The sequence below is a fragment of the Tarenaya hassleriana genome, unplaced genomic scaffold (genome assembly GCF_000463585.1).
Source record: "Tarenaya hassleriana unplaced genomic scaffold, ASM46358v1 Cleome2, whole genome shotgun sequence".
NCBI lineage: Eukaryota > Viridiplantae > Streptophyta > Magnoliopsida > Brassicales > Cleomaceae > Tarenaya > Tarenaya hassleriana.
The window spans coordinates 3,759,182-3,780,364 of record NW_010965372.1 but is presented as its reverse complement, the minus strand read 5'-3'; the positions used below and the strand labels follow the sequence as shown (position 1 = coordinate 3,780,364).

The 21,183-nt window shown below is 38.8% G+C and overlaps 3 protein-coding genes across 14 annotated transcripts; 1 reads left to right on the top strand and 2 right to left on the bottom strand.

The window, feature by feature from the left end:
* Window positions 1-13: 13 nt before the first annotated feature.
* Window positions 14-6,046, bottom strand: LOC104812084 (ubinuclein-1-like). Of its 9 annotated transcripts, none has more exons than XM_010539059.2 (15): window positions 5,643-6,044; window positions 5,017-5,046; window positions 4,644-4,724; window positions 4,415-4,507; window positions 4,232-4,308; window positions 3,721-3,850; window positions 2,797-3,162; window positions 2,393-2,492; window positions 2,157-2,257; window positions 1,999-2,082; window positions 1,674-1,799; window positions 1,310-1,450; window positions 1,163-1,210; window positions 908-997; window positions 14-803 (listed from the first exon to the last, which is right to left on the bottom strand). In XM_010539059.2, exons 1-15 carry the CDS (start codon window positions 5,877-5,879, stop codon window positions 459-461), a joined length of 2,049 nt encoding a protein of 682 aa, XP_010537361.1. In that variant the 5' UTR covers window positions 5,880-6,044; the 3' UTR covers window positions 14-458. The 9 variants fall into 9 exon arrangements, with proteins under 9 accessions (XP_010537361.1, XP_010537362.1, XP_010537367.1 ...); XM_010539060.2 differs by having other exon boundaries at window positions 3,721-3,847; XM_010539065.2 differs by having other exon boundaries at window positions 5,017-5,062; window positions 5,643-5,668.
* A 2,571-nt stretch (window positions 6,047-8,617) lies between these two features.
* LOC104812082 (histone-lysine N-methyltransferase ASHH2) lies at window positions 8,618-18,789 on the top strand. The gene is made up of 18 exons (XM_010539057.2): window positions 8,618-8,843; window positions 9,327-12,320; window positions 12,467-12,671; window positions 13,124-13,296; window positions 13,416-13,495; window positions 13,637-13,768; window positions 13,854-13,970; window positions 14,155-14,247; window positions 14,440-14,517; window positions 14,731-14,787; window positions 15,157-15,859; window positions 15,942-15,997; window positions 16,246-16,325; window positions 16,423-16,505; window positions 16,619-16,698; window positions 17,037-17,116; window positions 17,434-17,479; window positions 17,585-18,789. Exons 2-18 carry the CDS (start codon window positions 9,338-9,340, stop codon window positions 18,455-18,457), a joined length of 5,919 nt encoding a protein of 1,972 aa, XP_010537359.1. The 5' UTR covers window positions 8,618-8,843; window positions 9,327-9,337; the 3' UTR covers window positions 18,458-18,789.
* Window positions 18,790-18,912: 123 nt separating this feature from the next.
* LOC104812081 (glutathione S-transferase TCHQD) lies at window positions 18,913-20,886 on the bottom strand. 4 transcript variants are annotated; one of them, XM_010539054.2, is made up of 3 exons: window positions 20,764-20,886; window positions 19,814-20,080; window positions 18,913-19,633 (listed from the first exon to the last, which is right to left on the bottom strand). In XM_010539054.2, the coding sequence occupies exons 2-3, from the start codon at window positions 20,020-20,022 to the stop codon at window positions 19,039-19,041; spliced, it is 804 nt and encodes a 267-aa protein (XP_010537356.1). In that variant the 5' UTR covers window positions 20,023-20,080; window positions 20,764-20,886; the 3' UTR covers window positions 18,913-19,038. The 4 variants fall into 4 exon arrangements, with proteins under 4 accessions (XP_010537356.1, XP_010537355.1, XP_010537357.1 ...); XM_010539053.1 differs by having other exon boundaries at window positions 20,775-20,882; XM_010539055.1 differs by lacking the exon at window positions 20,764-20,886 and adding an exon at window positions 20,675-20,763.
* Between the last annotated feature and the right edge of the window lie 297 nt (window positions 20,887-21,183).

The window sequence follows — 21,183 nt, the reverse complement described above, 5'->3', positions numbered from 1 at the left end:
ATTAAAAACCATATTATAAAAACAATACAACACTCGATTCATAACTGTTTTACATATAAAAACAACAAATACAATAACTATTCATTTTATTATGTGCCATGGATATGTTTTGTACACAGGAAAGTGGCACTAGATATCTAAAAATTAAGCATAGAAAAACTAGGAAATATTATTTCGTATATAAAAATATTAAAAAAAAAACTAAATTAGAGCAAAGGCAACTTCTAAAGATAGGCTTACTGCCTTAACTACTACTAATTCCGTACGACCTGCAAAGGGAGGAAGGAGGATGAAAGAGACAATCGGATTGTTGCCTCCGGCAAATCTCTGACCGGTTTCTCAAGACAACCTCGGGCACTGTCGCTGGAAAATCACTGCCGGGTTTTTCGAGATATTGTCACGGGAAAATCTCAGCCGGTTTTCTTCAAGAACAACCTCAGAGGAGGAAGAGATCACTGTCAACTTGACTGGTTCAGATCGAGCGTGGTCTGTGTCTGTGGAGGCGGTAGGGCAAGAATGAGTTGCTTCTCTCGGGACGGACGATACTCTTCTCGAACCGCTTCTGACTTTGGCGCGGCTTTTCTTTTGACCGCCTTTGTTTCTTCTTCAGTCGGATTGCTAGAGCTCGTACTTACCCTTAGCTTCTCGGGCTCTTGCTTTGTTCTGTCGTGGGAAGCGTCGGGCATAGATGAGTCGGGCAGACCTGGGCTTGCGCTCGGATCAACAGTAGCTATGCCAGACCCAACAGCCGGCACAGATATCTGTACCGACTGTTGCTTCATCTTCTTCATATTCTCCATGTTCTTTAAGAGAGGCATGGGGAATATCGAAAAGGAAAACAACAAAAACATCAAGACGAATCCAAGAAAATCCCAAGAGTATGAAGTAAAAGTTGAGAAATTCTTACATACGATGCTCTACGCCTCTCTTTCGCTCGGCAAATGGCACGTTTGATCCCGTGATTGTCCATTAACCGGTCGGGCCATAGTTCTGCCAACTGAAGCATGAACATATCCAGAAAAGATGTCAGTGAAATCATCTTAGAATTTAGGGTAAATATCTATAGTTCCAGTGATCTAAATCATGAATAGGACTCGGAAAAAAAAAGAGACAAGAACATGTTACATGATTGCAAGAGCAAGAAATAGAGAATTAACTATACCTCTACATACAGCTTTCTGATCTGTGGACCTGCATCTTCATCCAATCCCTAGTATATCCAAAAATAAGAATTGAAAAGCATAAATATCGATCTAATAATCCCAAAACATTTTCATGGCAGATTGTTGAAATGTATGTTTTTCATTACATCAACAAAGATATCATATAGATCACAAATCTTGTCCTCCAATCTGGCATCCATGACAAACTTCTTCTTTAGTGGTGCTTTTTCAACAGCGGCATCATCATGGAAATCGGAGGATGTTCCAGCAGCTTGTTGTTCGTCTGTCTGTGAAATGATGATTAATCAACGGTCAATTGAAAGGGGAGCTAAATCACAAAGAGAGGATTAATTCGATGAGGGGCGCTGAAAACAGATACCAGAATTGGCTTCTTGCAAGATAACTAAATTCATTGATATAGATGAAATAGAAGTGCTTATGACAAAAATAGGACAAAAGATGTCTAAGATATTAAACTGGGGCCAACTAGAACAGTATCGTAGAAAGAACCTGGGATTCCATCAAAGGCACTTGTGTCTTTATCATCTCAGCAACTTCTTTCTTGATGCCTTGGAATCTATCATCTCTCTTCCGGTTAAAGGACAAGCTTTCATCGATCATGATTTTCAAGTTCCTCTGTAAGAATAAGCATAACAAAACTGTAAGAAATTTATATCTTGCTCTAAGAAAACCATATACCCTGTTAGTTTTCTTCTGAAAACGGCAGTGTTATCAACTGAAACTTGACAGAATCGATCAATTTCATGGCCTTGGAAGAAAGCCCAACAACTATGTTTCAGAAAAGTGTCGATATCCAAGAGATATGAAACTTAACCTTAAGTGATCTAAGCTGTATTAGGTGACCGACAATGCTCATAAGGCGATTGATTAACTCCGCTGAAAGTTTTCCTTCTTTTGCCTGCCTCAAGGAAGAAAATTTGAACAGTTCTTTCCAAGTTTCCAACGAAAAGAAGAATAGATGAGATCTCCTACCACTATTCTAGCGACTTTATCAAGCTTCGCTTTTACTTCTTTTGGCAATCTCCTCTTAACACCCTGAGATGTGGTATCAGCTTCTTGGTTCTCAGGCCTTGCTGCAATAAAATAGTAATAATAATTAAATTAAAATCTGCAAATAGTATGCTAGCCAGGTTGTCATCCATGAGGGTAATATGAATACGTATACGTTTGTGTATGTGTGCTTGCATCATAAAGAGATAGGAACTCACAGTCCGCAACCACCTTCTCCAATTCCCTGATAGCTTTATCAAGCAATGAGGTTTTAGGCCTCACATTAGAACTATCTTTTTTCTGAGCTGAGAAAGGTCTCTGCAGATTGAGTAGATAAAGTTGATGAAAGGTTTTGAGGAAAAGAAAACAGCAATAAGTTAGCCAAGAAGATAAACACAGATTACAGATGAAAACTGAAGCAAGAAAACTACGGCTTAAATGGATGCTAATTACAGGAAAGAGAAATAAACGATATGTGATGCCTGATCTCTCTCACAAAGTTCTAATATCTTTGTGATTATAGAATCCTCATTCTTAGAGACATCAGGATGTTAACTTTACAACACTTGACCAACTAAAATGAGGGATTTCTATTCACTTAGCATAATTGGGGAATACTTACAGCCTTTTGAATAGAGTGTCTGCTTCCTGTTGCATTTGCCAGGTCATGCATGTCATTCTTCTCTTTCTTAGTACATGCTGCTTCTGCCACATGATTGTGCGGAGATTTTACAGGCATGGCATTAGATTGTTGATGAGCAATTTTGCTGCGGCACTTCTGAGGAAATGCATCAGAAGACCCAACTTCCTTTGCCTTGCGACTTGCGGCATTTTTCAACTCATGATTTGTTTTATCGGAATACTTTGTATCTTCCAGAGGTAAGGAAGCATTGACACTCTGGACTCTAAAAGATGAAAAAGAATCTTGTGCTGCCTTTGGATCATTAGACCTTTTTTTCGATGATTGCCCCGAATGCTTTGACCGATCCTGGACATTCACATGAACATATTCGGCAACCAATATTAAACTCTCGCCAAAGGATTCAATCTTGGATTAAAAAAGCGCGCATCACTTGCGCTTGAGGCGCAAAAGCGCTGAAGCGCTTTAATTTTCACATCATGTGCAAAAACGGACGCCTCTAGGAAGTGAGGAAGATGAACAAACTTTAATGTGCATTTAAATTCTGTTAAATGCATAATAAAATTGTTTCAATATTAAAAAAATGATAAAACCACCGTAAAGATAAAATAAGAAAAAAAAAAGGTAAACATGCATATAGGTTGTATAAAATTTGAAAATGTAAAAAAACATATAGATTTTAGTATACACATATACATTAGTTATAATTTATGTTTCAATTTCAATTTATTTTGTTAAATTTTAGTTTGATCCATTTTTATATGGAAAATTGTTTATGCACCTCACACACATGAGGCACGCGCCTTCGCCTTGCGCCTCGGTTTTTTAGACCTTTGGCGCCTTGAGATGCCTCGTGCTTTTTTAAACTAAGGATTCAATTAGTTCTTTGAAAAACAAAGCTCTTACTTTTCCCCTTGCCATCTTAGCCACCTTGGCTTGTTTATTCGGCACATCAGTAACGCCACCGCCAGGTTTTGCTGACTCTTTTCTTCGCCTTTTCTTCAACTGCTGGTTGGATGTTGCTGAAGGTTCACTGCTGGAAAAAGGAGCCAGGGTTTATTTAAACTGGTATACGAGAAATTAACAACTCACCATCTCATGATAAATCAGAACCTACATGGACAGAACACAGTACTCATTGAAAAAGTCGATTTGACTGATAAATTTTAACCATATAAATTAATTGCGAAAGCAAGAATATCGAGTAAAATATCTAGCATTCCTACCATTGGAAAAGCAACATATGACAGAATCGGTGAAGAAAGCCAGCTGAAATTTTTTTACATGAGGCCACTGAAATGTTTTGATAATATGCTACCTATTCTCCATTCTCCGCAAGACCTAAGTAAACATCAACGAGCAAAGCCATGATATAGATATGTGACAAGATGCAACAAAAGGGCAACAGGAAACTCACATCCTCTCCAATTTTCCTCTATTGACAAAAAATCCATCATGTTTAACTGCTGAATTATCAACTTCAAAATACTCATCCTGCATAAGAGTAGAACCAGAAACAAAGATATGATGTATCAACTATCAAGAAAAAAATGCCGCATTAAAAGAAATAAAATAGCAAATGAAAGACATCTAGACTAACCAGTTCAGCATCATCGATAAATGAATCCTCGGTGTCATACTCATCATCATCCGGGGAACTATCTAATTCTTCCCCATCACTGCTATCTTTTCCCTGAGAATTATCTTTCCAATGTAAGTATACATTGTTACGAAATTTATTGATGCCATGGTGCTGTGCAAATATGTTTGGGTATTACAACTTCAATGATCCTCTAACCAGTATCAACAAAGAGACAACGGTAGCGTACCATATATAGTCTCTCAATCTTCTCAATAACAGCGCTAAAACGATTAGGCTGGTCAACCTTTTCATTTTCTGCTGGGTGACCCTACATTGGATAATAGCAGTAGAGATGTAGAAAACGATCTGCTCCATTGAACGAAGATAAAAAAAAATAGAAAGCAAGAAAGCCAGAAACCATCCTAAATTAAAAGTTACACCACCCAGCGCTCAAGGAAGCCCAATTTTCATGTGATAGGAGATGCTTATAGAATAATAAAATTATCAAAAGTCATAATCTTTGACCTATTCAACTGTAGCATGTCACCACTATGATATTCCTTTCTAGATCAATAACAGTAAGTGATGGCATATTCAAGTTATTAACGATGAGGCCTTACCAATATAGTTATAGCAGCTGACCGCAGCACCTATCAAACCTCAACTCTGGTCAACGAGTAGTTCAACTTCAAAATTGCATTCTGTAACTGCTATGATATTGCTTTCTATATAAACTATGATAATTAATGGTATAATCACATTATGAAGGACGAGGATACATGTAGCTATAGAAGGCAACCACACCATCTGTCTGACCTCAACCTCGATTACCAATCAAATCAAGACCCACTGAAACCTCTACATGTTTAACATAGAAGATACAAGTATGAGAAAAAAGGACCAACACGCAGCTTCCTAGTCATTGGGTCAGTTCCAATAATCTTTCTGTCAAAACCCTAGTTGCAAAATCAATGTCAAACAGCAATCACAACTTAATTCTGCCTACCTCCATATCCATACCTTAAATCTTTCCAAACATTTTCCCAGAACCAAACAAACGAATCTGATCATTCCGATTAGACAATTAAGTCTACCAGGTAAAACCCTAACAACCACTCGAAACAAATTACAGTTCCCAGACACGAAGGTAACAAATCGACCCGACAGAGATAGAGAAGCACCGAACACAAGCAAAAACCCATAGGTATATCTAAACGTATGCATGGGTATTAAAGCTACAACTCACCGGTACCAAGCACTCGAGATTAGGGTTAGCGCTAGGAGGCGGTTCGGGTACCGACGTAGAGGAGCCATTGACTTTGCATGCCTCCTTCATGAACTTCTTCCATGATACATACGTCGTCTCTCCAGGACGGACCTCCACATAGAACAATTTCCGGTCGCCGACGGTGACGACCTTCTGCGAAGCCCTATTGGATTCTCCATGAGTGGAACCGCCACTCGTGGCCTTGGGTTCCGACATTGATGAATCGGGTCTTTCCGGATATCTGGTTGAGAATCGCCGGAGACGGCCAGATTAGGGCACGAATCAGGAGTGGAGATCGGAGAATTTGAGAGAGAGAGAGAGAGAGAGAGAGAGAGAGAGAGAGAGATTGAAGCAATGGTGAGAGAGCTACAGAAGACCGTTGCGCGGGATAACAAAAAGACTTCCTCTCGACTCTTGATCTTCCATTTATGGACATATTTATATTACTTCTTTATTATAAAAAAAAAAACATTTACAATAGGTAGGTATTAATAATACTAATACAAATATTTAATTTCCATACTATTATTGGTCTTTTGATTCCATTAATATTGGAAGGAATTTCAATAATTAATTTCCAATTGAATAAAAAATTGTTTGAATTTAAATAGGTTTTTGAATATCGTGATGATTCGGACGGATTTTCATTTTTCAAATTTTAAATTAAAGAAAAATGCTTTAAGATATATATAATTTTTAAAAAATTCAAATATTTTAACATATCTAATATTTAGTAAAAAATTTAAATATAGATATCGTCATTTATTGAACGTTCTTATTTTATAAATATAAATACTTTAATCATCAAATGTTGTTATTTTGTTCAAAATCTTGTAACATTTTAGAAACTCATATAGTTATGTAATTTTTCTAAATATTCGATGTACTTATACGAGAAAAAAATAGTTTTGGGAGCTTTTATTTTTAAGATTTTGTCAAAACCTAAAATTGAATATAAGAAAACAAAAAAAAAAAGAGCGAATATTATAAGAAGCAAAAAAAAGTGGGAGCGGTTAGAATGGGCTGGGCTGGTATAGTCCGGTCCAATTTAGCCCGCCATTTTATACGGGCCAGACTGTTATTGTCTGAGGCCCATCATAGGCTAGCCCATGAATCTACCCCTACGAACTCCGGTCGCATTTAAAAAAAATCCTCCACCATTTCCGACTTGACAATGGCATAACCGTTGAATCATTCGATACTTTAAAAGCCAATTTCAGATACAAAATTAGGGTTGGATACGGTTAACCGAAATAGCTTGTACCCGCCCGACCTAATAGTCGAAGAAATTTCGGATACTCATCTGTCGGCAAAGGATAGCTTTAACGCATCGATTGAAGGTGTTATGTAATATATAGATCATGGGTTCGAGTCATGTAAACAGTTTCTTATTAAAAAAAAATTGTATAAGATAAGGTCTATCTATATAATAAACTTTTTGGGGTGGATCCTTCTTTATATACTTCTATTTAACTTGAAACTTTTCGTATTGGGTTATCCTTTATCTATTGGTGGAAAAGTATAGAATTTTTGTCGGCAAGAATATGAATTATGGATTCAAATCCAAATTTTCCGAGGTGAATTATTTGTATAATACAAACTAATAAGATAGAGAAGTTGAGTCGATGAGAAAAAGTAACTTAGAACGATTGGTAAATGTGAGGTCACAAAAGACAACAAATGATTAGGGTATTGAGATTTTCTCTTTTCATTAGGTATCAGGGTTTTCAAAATCAAATTTTGTCAAAAATCAAAATTTCACGATTTTTACCTAGTTTCATCAGTTATTCATCTCGTTGTTCGTCCTCATCACCCCTTTATGTATCCATTCTCATCGTGTCTCGTTGCTCGTTCTCGGGCACTTCTCTCTTTTGCCCTCTCACCTCATCCCATTTAGCTTGTCATCTCATTGCTCCGTCTTCACCCATTTGTTCTCGTCGATCGGTAATCTCGTGCATACCCGAACGTTCATTCCACCCCGCATATATTCAAATTCCGATACCTAATTCATACGAACCGGCATTGGATAGTCCGATTCGAGAAGTCTGAAAAGATTTAACCAAAAAAATGAAACCCTAATATGATGGATAGTTTGGAAGTGTGATGTATGATGATGCAAGTGCATCATTGAGCTTTTTATAAATAAAAAAATGCCTCATTGAGGGATATTTTTTGGTTATATGGGAAAAAAAAAACTATGTTAGCTTACTATGATTGAAAGCCGTGTGGGTCCAAATTGTATAATGAAAGTGATTACATTGACCAAAGCATTCACCCAACTCCAAGTTATACACCTACCGGATGATTATTTAACTACTTCAACTCAATTAAATTACAAAAGTATTAGGCTCATTATCATCATAACATATATATATATATATATATATATATATATGTGAAACTGAATCTAATGCTTTTGTAATTTAATTCAGTTATGTAATATATATACACACAAATAAAAGTAGAGTGGCATATAATTCTACACAAAATGGATCATATATGATTATACCTACTGAGTGATTATTTAATTAAATTAAACAAAAGTATGAGGCTCCTCCTTACCATCACACACACACACATATAGATATATATATAAATGGCATATGATTTCTCCACAGCGTATCTTATGTAATTCTTTCTCTCACTGTAAAAATCTCTGTTTTTTTAATGGAATATGTAAAAAGTTAGCTTTGGAGGGTAAAATTCTCAATCCACAACGCATCATATAAAATTATTTATCTTATTGTAAAAAAAGCTCCCATTTTTTTCCCTTATGAATGTGTAAAAAGGATTTAGCTTTAAGGGAAGAAAATTATTTTTCAATATCGGGGAAACATTGGTTTTCACTCTTGCTTTCATTTGTTAAAAATACAACGGTGGAATTGGAATCAAAAGCCCAAATCCAATAGAAAACCTCTCTCTCTCTCTCTCTCTCTCTCTCTCTCTCTCTCTCTCTCGTGGAGATTACAACAAAAAAAAATCAATACGAGGGGAAAAAGGGGAAAAGGGTGTGAAGGAAAAAAGGGTCGGTAATCTCAGGGAGAACGCCTCGTTTAGTTCTTCAACGTCAACAAGCTTTTTTTTTTTTCAATAGTTTTTGTTTATGACATTGCCTCTTCTCTGCTTCGGATTTCTCTTGGTTGGGATTCCTTCCTCTGTCCGCCTTCTGAATCGAATCGGGTACGTTTTCTCTAGGGTTTTCCCCGTTTTTTATTTCCGGTTGTTGGCTTTGTTTCATCGGCATTCGTTGTTCCTGATTCATGAGATTAGGGTTTCGTTTATTCGCAGGACTGTCGATTTGAGGATTTTATTCGAATTTTGTGTCTTTCTGTTTTCTCCGACTCGTTATCTTGAATCGAAGTAAAGGTTGGAGGTGTCGGTGTTTTTTGTTTTTATCAATGGCGATGATTAAAGTGTCCGTTGCGTCGAGCTAGGTTAATGGTTGACCTTGTCGGGGGTGTTTTAGGGTGGTTTTGGGTAGTGATTGCTTGATATATTGTTAGATTGCCGATGAAACAGGGATGGGTCCTTGAGCGATGCCATGGATAAGGTCCAAAATTCATTGCATGGAATGGAGTGATTGCCCAACAGTTTTTTTTCTCTTTTTTGCACGTATTTGTCAGAGTAACCCTTTTTCTAATAAGGGTTTTTGCTCTGATGCAGGTGGCATTCTGATGGATTGCGAGGAATATGGTTCTATTGCCCCAGATGCTCGTGGTTCTGACTCGGCCGATGAGAATGCTTGTGTTATGGGCTCTGATCATGTAATGGGTACTGTTGAAATCGATAGAGATGATGGGTTGAAGAGAGTTAGCTTATGCTCGGTTGCCCGTGAGAGAAGGAATACAGGAGAAGAAGAACCTGGAGTGAGTCCAAATAGCGAGGGCTTTGTATGTGATACTTTTAAAGTAGAAGCAGGTGGACTGTGCTCTGAGAAAGAGAACTCTGCCAGGCATGGTATACATTCAGTCAGTCCTTCCGAGGTATCCCACACTGCTTCATGTTTAGAACATAAGACGGAGGTTTATGGAAGGTGCATCGGAGAGATTAAGCGAATGGAAGATGGGAATCGCCTCGAGTCTTTAGCAGAAACACTTACTGAAGGCTCAGATGATAGTCATGCATTTCATAGTAAAGCTACCGAGCATCAGGAGCAAGAACCTGTCTTAAAGGAACTTGAACTAACACATAGATTCATACGAGAAGCTGTTGTACCAGTAGACTGTAATGAGCAGGAAGATGGAAAGGACAGTCAGGATGTGAACTATTCTGTTGTGCCCGCCGCTTCTGAGGGTTTTCCAGAAAAATCAGATCCACAAACTAAAGAAGATGAAGGATCTGGTGGTATAGTATTGCCATCAGGGGGCAGTGAAACGGATACTAAATATATGTTTGTAACTGATGCACAAAAACAGTGTGAGGCTTTGGAATCCATAAAGGACACAGACAACGTTGAAATTGGTGGTGGCGGTATTAGTTGTGCCTCCGATGCAAGAATCAAGGACGAGATAAATGCATTTTTGAGTGATCAAGTCGCCGCATCTTCTGATGATGCATCTTGTGTCCCAAGTTATCAATCACTTTCAGATTCAATATTGTACGCTGGAGGTTTGAGCTGTAGTGCCGCAGAAAATGATTGGAAAGCGTCAAGTGAAACAGGAGCCGTTATGGAGACCCCTATATCTCCTCCAGTAGTTTTACCCCGCATGTTGTCTAGTCAAACTAAAGAGGATGATAGCAATTTCAGTGATCCGAGTGCATATGATCTCGAGGGCATCGAAGCTACAACGACGATTACTCCAGATTTGAAGCCGCTGCATGAGGCGGATCTTCATAGTAATTTTCCTAACAAGAGTGAACTAATGCTGGAGAACCTTTCAGAGGATTTCTCAGCTGACAAGGCTCCAGATGCTTTGAAAGATAATAATTATATGGCTACTGATACTACAGCTGAGATTTTGAGTCAGGTGCCACCTGTAGAGGAAAATGCTCGTGGCTCGGAAGTTGGTCATACTCTCTCCGAGTCTTCTCTGAAACTGAATTTCCCATCAGAATCTGAAAAGGGTACCTTTGTTGTTCCTAATTCTGACAACACAGTTGAATGTTTGACAAAGATGGATAATAATGGTAGAATAGGGGGTGAAATTGCTTCTGCATCTGGAAGTAATGGTTCTGAGACTGTCATGTCTTATTCTCGAAGAAAGGGCCGAAACAGTAAACAGAGTAAAAGGGCTCGAACAAAACAGAGTGCAGCCCGTCCAAAAAAATCCTCCAGAAAGAAGCAACCAGAAAAAAGCTTTGAATCGATTTTCAAGTGTTCAAAGCAGAAGAGGAGCTGTATTTCAAAACCCGCTCGTTCCTCTGAATGGGGATTACCAAGTTGTACTGCCAAAATTTTCTTGCAGAGTAACAATCTTCCCTTCGACGAACATTCAAATCAAGGATCACAGAAATCTCAGAGCAATCGAGGAAATATTGAACCTAGTAAAAGTTGCCGTAATGGGCATCCAGAAGGATCTAACATTAAAAGTCAAACGTCAAGTGGATGTTGCCTTCGGTTGAAGGTCAAATTTGGTAAATTGGGTGTTCTAAATCCTCTTAATGTTACAGTTCCTGAGGTCATTCACAACTCCTCATCTGCTAATGACAATGGGAAGGTAGGAGCTGGTTTAGAAATTCCACTGTCAGCCAACTGTGTCAAGGAGAAACTGCAAGCTTCAGGAATCGGAAAACAGTCAGAAGGGTATAACATCCCAATTGAGAACATTTCTGTTGAGGAGCCAGCTGATTCTCTTGTGGGTGTGAAGCTTGAGAGAGATGACTTTGATGCTCAGGATATATGTCAGAATCTGGCTGGAGATGCTATGGATGATGACCTGTCCTCGGGTATAGTGGTTGAAGAGAGCAGAAAAGCATCTGAAAACCACTATATGGGTGCTGAAACCTCACCAGATTCGGAAGTTATCAATTCTGTGCCTGATGCCATCGACAGTGCTGGACAGCAAGGGGACTTGCACCATACAGTTTTGAGCATTCCTGAGGCATCTGCCCTTCCTGCAGATGCTATCAACAGAAAGGAAGACAAAAACAAAGGACTGAAGAAAGACAAAAGCCTTAATGCTTCTAGATCTCTTGTGAAAAATGGTTTGCCTCTTATTGGCAGCCAATACAAATCCAAACAGCCAAAAAGCCAGCGAAAAGGAGAGAAAAAGAGAGAAGATTCTCACGATGGGGATGTTGTTTCTCCTGTGTGTGAAAAATCTTCAACATATACATATCTTAGGGAGGACTTCTATGCTGAACGGAACTCTCTGCTAAGAGAGACCGAACTTGGAGTCATGGAAGAGAGTTTGGAACTGGGGAGCTGCAAGGACGCTCATCCAAGTATCGATCTACGGTTAGGAGGATCACACAGTTCCAAGAAGGTGCTTGGGTCGGCTAAATCCAAGGGCAGATCCAAGAGCAAAGGGGCTCCTAAAACTTCAAAATGTAATGTAACAAAGAAGGGGAACTCCAAGACTTCTGGACCTTCCAAGAGCAGGGAAAGAATTGAATCTGGAGAGGGGGAAGAGAAACAAGGACCCCTTAATCTGCGTACCGAAAAGGAAGAGGGTGGCTGCAATGAAATGGGGCGTGTAGAGTCACATGAGACAACAGGTACCTGTTGTTCTGAGCAGTAAGAATTGTGGCTCGTTCTATATCTCTCAACTCTTTCTAAATGACAGAAAAATACTGGCTCGTCCTTTACATATGTTTTAGTACAGAATTACTAAGTCAATACAATATGTGAATTCATGTAATAGGCTGTCTGATCAACAGAGATGCTGTGAAAACCAGTGCTGTTAATGGTGTCATGTCACCAGATATCACCAATGTGGAAATGATCTTGGGCAGAACAATCGAGGAGAGTGCTTCCACAGATAGTGCTTGGGTTCTATGTGATGATTGCTTCAAATGGCGACGGATATCTGCTTCTCTAGTAGGGATGATTGATGAGAACAGTAGATGGTATGTATTGCAATATTGCATACAGAAATTGTTTGTATGAAACTGCCAATTGAATAGCTGATATCGTATAGTTCTATTCGTGATTTTCTTTACCTTGACATGTGAGTAAGCCACAATATGTGTTTGTTGCCATTTTGTTCCAACAGTTCTTATCTTGTCAATCCCTCAAGTTCTTAAGTACATGTTTTTTGGGTCCATGAGTTGTTCTAGGTTAGAGCCTTTAATTGTGTTCCTCTCTAACCAATGTTAGATGGATAGCATTTGGACTTCCTATGCCTAGTCGTCTTGTAAAATATTTTTGCTTGCTGTGATTGTTTTTCCTTTCATTTAATATGTATCAACTTTCTTTGTAGCCCTCTTCAATCTTTTCCTTCTTGCATGTTTTCTAGGAGGTACTCTTGAGCAATTAATTTGTTATTGTCACATCTAATATGGCTTTTATTTGTTTCAAGGATCTGTATGAACAACTTGGATAAATATTTTGCTGATTGCTCAATTCCTCAAGAGATGTCAAATGAAGAAATTAACGCGGAGTTGGGCATAACACAGGATGAAGCAGATGCATACGATGGTGATGTGACAAATAAGGAAAAGGGCAAGGGTCAAAAGTGCAAGCAATTGTCAGGTAGATGAAATTCACATAAAAATCCAATGTAATTTAGGGTAGCATGTCCTGGTGGTCTTTATTGCTGTTTCATCTTGTTGACTTTTGGAATGATGCTTTCTTGCCCATAATTTTTGAAGGTAACCAAAAGGCATGCTTCAAGGCTATAAAAACAAACCAGTTTCTTCATCGTAACCGTAAAACTCAAACAATCGATGAGGTTGGATTCATGAGTTTTTTTTTTTTTTTTTGGCAATAATGAAGCATGTATTATCCCTTGTTCTCATAATATTGCCCATCTATCATATGAATACTCAGTTTTTGTGTTTCCTTATTAATATGCATCACTTCTTTCAAGCAGATAATGGTTTGTCACTGTAGACCGCCTCCTGATGGCCGGTTGGGTTGTGGTGAGGAATGTCTCAATAGAATGCTTAACATTGAATGTGTTCAAGGTACCTGTCCCTGTGGAGATTTCTGCTCAAACCAGCAGGTAATATGTTTTGTATGCATGTGAGCATGTTATTTTCGTAGCAAATTCTATTTTCTTTATTCTGTGGGCTCATATGATTTTGCAGTTACAAAAACGGAAGTATGTTAAATTTGAGAGATTCCAGTCCGGTAAGAAGGGTTATGGCCTGAGATTGCTTGATGATGTACGCAAAGGACAGTTCCTTATCGAATATGTTGGAGAGGTATCTTGAAAAACAATCTCGATTTTCAATGTTCTTTACATTTGGAGGATATGACTAGTTGTTGACTGGCTTTATCTCCCTCCACATTTATCCTCTTGCTAGTGTGTTTCGGTCATACGTACAACAAAACAATGCATGAACCAATCAGTGAAACCCATATTGACCTGTCTACTTTGTTTAATAGGTGCTTGATTTGCAAGCTTATGAGGCTCGCCAGAAGGATTATGCTGCCAAGGGTCAGAAGCATTTCTATTTCATGACGCTGAATGGGAATGAGGTTTATTTACTTCTTCATCATCTTTGATTGAAATGATCCATGAATTTTGGCCTCTGCATAAAAGTGTCTCTTACCATAATCTCTAACTTGTCTAGATGTTTTGCACAATAAACATATTCCTTGGTATTACTTCATTTTTATTATTATTCTTTCTAGTCATCTGTTTCATGTTTCTTTGCTCTCCATCTCCAGGTAATAGATGCTGGTTCCAAGGGAAATTTAGGGCGTTTCATTAATCATAGTTGTGAACCAAACTGCCGTACAGAGAAGGTAAATCATTTATGATATTTTTTTCGCGGCATGCTTAAGGTATAGAACTGAGAATTGTTTGTGAAGCTTCTTGCAATGTCGCTAGCTGAGAAATCTTGAATGCAAAATCTGGATTTCAGGCGATATGACTAGTATTTCGTTTTCTTTCGTCTTTGGATCTTCTATTTCTTTGTTATGTTTTTCCATTTGTTAACTCCTTAAAACTCATTGCAGTGGATGGTGAATGGTGAAATTTGTGTTGGAATATTTTCCCTGCAAGACATTAAGAAGGTGTGTTCCCCTCTGGCATCTTCAATTTATGTGTTATAATCTAATCAATGTTCTTTTTTAAAACTAACTGGACATACATTGAAGTTATCTTGGATTTCTACACAATGGATCATTTTCCCATCGTGTTTGGGCTGTGGCTGTACAGTTGAAAAACTCAGGAAGGGTAAAATGAAATTATTTATTAATTCCGTGAATTCACCAGTGATCTTAAGTGAAGGAAAAGAAATGGAAGCGTGTCATTCCCTTTTAGCTTTATATTGACTGAGCAGTTGGTGTTTCTACCATAATTTATTATACTTCTATTGGGGTTTGTCAACATGTTGCTGTTGTCCTACCAGTAGCATCTAATCAGTCCATGTGCATTGCCAGGGTGAAGAAGTGACATTTGACTACAACTATGTAAGGGTATTTGGAGCTGCTGCCAAAAAGTGCTATTGTGGATCATCGCATTGCCGAGGTTATATCGGGGGTGATCCTCTGAATGGTGATGTAGTCGTTCAAAGTGATTCAGATGAAGAATCTTTTGAACCTATAATTCTTGAAGATGATGAAATTGGGGATGGCATCTTAGATGTAACATCTAGGATCTCCATCGATGGCGCTGAAGTACAAATTCCGCGTAACCTGGCAAAGGTCAATGGTTCCAAGGACCATGCTCATGAAGTATCCATAGAACCTTTGCAAAGGGAGATCCTTCCAACTCTTCAGCCAAGTGATGTCTCCAAGGAACATACTGCTGCCATATTTGTACCTGCTGTGCAGCAGAAGGTTTCTGTTGAAGGGGAAAGTATCAGTACAACTTCCACTTCTGTTTCTGTTAGCAAGCTGTCCGCTGACAGTACAGAAGCTGATAAAAAGTCCAAGCATGGTTCAGTAGAAGATAAGAAGATGTTTCCAAGATCTTGTCCTCTATTGAAAACTTCTCGTTCAGCTGGTTCTAGTAAGCGAGATAAAGGAAGTAATCGTCCCAGTCTAACAAAGACACAGATTATACCAGCCAATAGGTTGCAACAGCAGCCTGTGAAATCTAAAGGATCAGAGCAAGCTTCCCCTAGCGGGCAGATTGAAACATGTATGTAGCATTCTTAGATGTGAGAGTAGCTAAAATACCATCCATTAAGTTGATTTTCTGACACCCTCCATCAACTGTGCAGTCGAGGGGAAACTGAACGAATTACTGGACACTGAGGGGGGAATCAGCAAGCGGAAGGTAAGTAGCATTAAGCGTTATCAGTATTTAGATACATTGGAAATCTTCTTTTTTCATCTTGTGATTTTCTTGCTATAAGCTCGGGACCTCAAGCAAATTTTGGTCATTTGGCTATAAAAACAAAACATCCTATCGTTTTACTTTGCTGAAACTTACAACCTTAGCTTGATTCTCTCTCATATTTTCACTTTGTCCATCAATGTCACAGTGCATTTCAGATGTCTAAGATTTTTTTTTTGTTGGGATAGGATTCAACAAAAGGCTACTTGAAACTTCTGCTTCTCACAGCAGCTTCCCGAGGCAATGCCAGCAATGAAGGAATCCAAAGGTTTTAAGATTTCTTGCTTGCTTATCCTTAGATCCCATTGCTGATTTTTTCTACTCTGTTCTTGGAGTCTTGAGTTCGGATTTTTCATGTGTTGCAGTAACCGAGATCTTTCAATGATTCTCGATGCCCTTTTGAAGACGAAGTCACGGTCTGTTTTGATGGATGTAATCAACAAAAATGGTACATTGTCCTTTCTTTGTTTCATGCCCACATCTTTCTTCTTGTGTCATTGCAAAAGCAACGAATTTTATTCTCTGGTGAGCACTAAAGAACGTCCATTGGTTTTAATCCAGGTCTGCAAATGCTACATAATATCATGAAGCAATATCGACGGGATTTTAAAAAGACTCCAATACTCAGGAAACTTCTGAAGGTACATTTCTCTTAACCCTACTTCTGTGATTAGGATGTTACAATTGGATGACTTTTGCAGATCAGTTATGTCAAAGTGTCTTCGTGTCATGTTGCTTTAGAATAGCTCCAACATCTGGGGAAGTTCTGTTTACAAAGTTATTTTGAGTTTAATTTTTCGTTCAGTCTCATCTGTGTGACATCTAAATTTAGAAAGGTTTTTCTAGTGACCACATGGATGAAAATCTCTAGGTATTTTATACGATATGCTTTTTTTTTCCGGAAACTCGAGCTTTTGATTACCCGGCTTTCTGAGAAAGTCAACCTATTACAGTCATCCTGATTGATGTTTGCCTTCAGGTATTAGAGTATCTGGCTACAAGAGAAATTCTTACACTGGAACATATAATCAGAAGACCTCCTTGTCTTGGGATGGAAAGGTGAATAAATTTTGACACAACTTCTGCCTTTTCATTTTTGTTCTTACCCAAATTCATACAATTTTGCATTTACCATTTACTCTTGTCATGCTTGATCTTGGCCCTCTGACTCATTTTCCTGTCAAGTAGTTTTTGTGTTCTGTCCTCTGAGTTTATGCAAATCTACGAGCAACTTATGGAATTTTCAGCTAGTTTATTGGAAATTATGAATACCCAAGATAATTATCTGTATTCAGCTCTTTTTAGAGCCTTGCTCTTGTACCACTTTTCAGTTGTTTTAAGAAACCATGTAACATTTGATGTTTAATTTCGTGTAGCTTCAAGGACTCCATACTGACACTGACCGAGCATGATGACAAACAGGTACCGAGATGTTTCTTGTTCTATTTGCAAGTGTATTCAATGTCAGTGCTCTACTTATCTAGTTGCTTTAGCACTCTCTAATGGTTATTATATATATGTGTTCAGGTTCATCAAATTGCACGAAACTTCAGAGACAGATGGATTCCTAAGCCGTTTAGAAGACCTTATTACTTGGATAGGGATGAGAGGTTGGAATCTACACTAGAACCTAGTAACAGCAGACTCTCAGCATCAATGGCACCTCAGTTTGATCATCTGTCCTCAAGACCTATAGAGCCAGTGGCCTCGGTCTTATCGTCAAGAGCTGCATCTTCTGAAACAGTTTCTGCATCTGAAGGTGGCTCAGAACCTAATTCCAATGTTCCAGAAGCCAGCGGTACGAGAATTCGCAAGCGTAAAAGTAGATGGGACCAGCCAGCTATGACAAAAGAACAAAGAATGGAACCCTCCTTGCCTCAGAAGACGAGTGAAATGAACGGAAACCAGGATACACAAGACAACCTTCCTCCCGGATTTTCCTCACCGCCGAAACAACCTTCCAATAAAGATCCTCCTGATGCAGTAATCTCACAGATGCAAGGGAAGTTCCTTTCTCGGTTGCCCGTCTCTTATGGAATTCCATGGAGCATTGTTCATGAATTCGGTTCCCCCAACAAAGAAGATCCAGACAGTTGGTATGTTGCTCCTGGAATACCATTTCAACCTTTTCCACCTCTACCGCCAGTTTCACGGGATGAATTCTTCTCGAAGAAAAACGTGTCAGTCTCTGCATCAGGCAACGAAGATGGAAACTCGACTTGCTCACCCGTCTTCCACCAGGCCTGTTGGAACATCCCAGGGGCTGAAACCATCTCGGGGAACACCCGAAAGAGATGGTTTTCATCAGATATCGGACAAAGATACTTCAGACAACAGAAGTGGAATGTTCCTCCATGGATCAGGAGTGGTTTGGGAAATAATCAAGGGAAACAATGTTAAGAGGAAATACAAGTGGCCCTGAACCTGGCAATACATAACTTCTGAGAAAAATTCAGTAACTCTTATTGTTAATGTTTTGACTGTGGTGGATACAGGCTTTTGGTGAAAAGTGGAGTTTTGAGTCGTCTTGGTGAACGGTATAATTCTTCTCAACAACAGCAAACAGCTCTGAAGGGAAAATACACTTTGATTGATTCATGGGAAATTCCCTGGACAGGTCTTTTGTGTTCTTCTTCCTTTTAGTGTATCCTAAATTCTTTTATTTAATGACAAAGACCTTTGATTACAAGAAGAAAGAAAAACATTTTAATGTATAAGCATCACTTCCCTTATTCTCTCCCTGAAGAAATATTTCAAGTCTTCCCCTAAGATTCCTGACTTGCCAGATTGAATTCTCATCTGTAAATAAAATTTTAGCTCATCACTCTGTTTTTGTGACAACTAAGAAGGGGAAATCTGCATAACGTTTGACCATATTCCTTATGATCTTCTCAATTTACAAGCAAAATATCCACATATCAGAAAATCAAAGAGAGAAGATAAGCAAACCACCTTCTTTCTTTCTTTCTTTCTTTCACATATTAATATTTTCTCAGTAAACTTCTGATCTTAACAAAGAACCATGTTTTGACCAATGTTCTATACCTTCTCCAACCAGTGAAATGCCTTCCAATGACCACCTTGTAGCTGGGTCTCTTCTGCACCATTCTCCAATACTCAGAGAGACTTTGCCTGACATTTATGTACTCTTCTTCCAAATTCAGCAACGAAACCCGGGCCAGGACTGGCACCAGCATCACATCTGCCATACTGAACTCGTCTCCCACCAAATACCCCGACGTCTCACTCAGCTTATTTTCCACCTCATCCAGAAGCCTCGTCAAGTGTTGTTCACTTCTTCTCACAGCTTCAGGGTCCTTCAGTTTGTCTTCTGTCTCATAAGCTTCCCTCAGCTTCCTATGGTAGGCGCTAGCCATGTCGGGAGACTCAGCCATCCGAGCAATGACTACCCGTCTCAAGAACTTGGAGACATAGAGACGGTGTTTCTCGGGTATGTGCGAAAGCGTGAAAAGCTTCGGGTCCCACTCCCTTATCTTCCTCATCCACTCGAGAACTTCTCTACTGAAAGTCGTGCCCTCGGTGCCAGAGGAGACCACGGCTATTCTCTCCAGGTACCTGCAAGTTCAAGACCCGAGAATTCAGCTCTCTATCCAAAGACAGATGAGTAGTGCAAAAGACTGTCTTTTCGATCAAAACTTAGACATCTAAGTTTGTAGAAATTTCACTAGAAGGACCCGATTCTACAATGCATTAGATCAATCCATAAGTAGATAAAGACGGTGGGTGGGGACATACTCTATTATCTCAATAGTGTCCAAAATGACGTGGGAACCGTTCTTGAAAACGGGAAGTTTTGCATTGGGGTTCATCCTAAAGAAGGAAGAGTCCATGTGCTTGCCTGTGATGGGATTGACATGGTAGGACGTGTAATCGATGCCTCTCTCTTCCAATGCAAGTCTCACCCTTTGGCTGTCCAAAGAGTATGGATGATGATATAACTGCATGGCGTATCTTCTTGTCTGAATATACTCTCTTTAAGAAAGTTTTTCCCCCAAAGTGCGCCTAAAGATCCATACAAGGAAGAAAAAATAAATATAAACTCACATATTCAATAACACACCAAAGAATCTTGAACACCTTTATCACAGAACTGTCTAAACCAAGCAAGAGTAAGTCCATCAAAAGACCTTTACAGAACAAAAGCGACGAGCCCTAACTCTTAAATGTAGAAACTATACAACCATCACTATGCAACATTATACAATACTGCAGGAATAAACCCCAGATCAGCCCCCTCCAGTGAATTCCGGCATCATCAGTTCTAATATCAAGATTCTCTCTTTTAGCCACACAAGCAAAAGAAATCACCCAATAAGGCAAAACGGTCTTGTTCTAAACAGCCATCAAGCCAATGCTCGTAGCATCAAAGATCGACAACTCCACTTCGATTTTGCCTCAAGAATCAACAAAAGGGGAAAAAACATGTCGACCAGAAAGAAAGGTCCCTACCTAAATCGATCCACAGATACTCAGAAAATGACAATAAGTAATAGTAAATACAACGAAATGGCCATCGGGAACAAGGGGTTTAAACCAACAGATCCGAAGAAACAGATCAAAACAAACACAGTTAAAGAGCATAAGAACCGTACAAACCAATCGAGAATGCAAGGACCGAACCGAAGAAGCAAAACCCAGTTGCAGAAACTGAAACAAACAAGTTATGATCAAAGCCATTTCATTACCAAAGCCTCACCAAGACAACAGAGACAGAGTAGCTTTTCGACAGGTTGAATCAGAGACTGAATCAAAACAAGAGAAACCCTCGTGTTCTTTCCAGTTGGGTTTTTCTGGGAGAAGCGAATAATTGCCGAAAAATAGATTCCGAATTTTTTTTTTATTAGGGAAAAAAAATAAAGTGAAAAAAAAAATTGTTTTTTTCGGGAAAAAGACAATATTTAGACAGCTAACGAACTGAGTGCGGCTACAGCTCAGGATCCAATCCCTTATTAAGCTTACGTATGCATTGGTAATGTACTCGCTCTCTAAACTCGCCACGTGGCACGATTAAAGTCTATTACCCGTTTAGAAAGGCAAAATTAACTTAAAACACAGTAGATTCTAAACAAAATTAAATTAGGGATTATTTATTATTTGAATAAAAA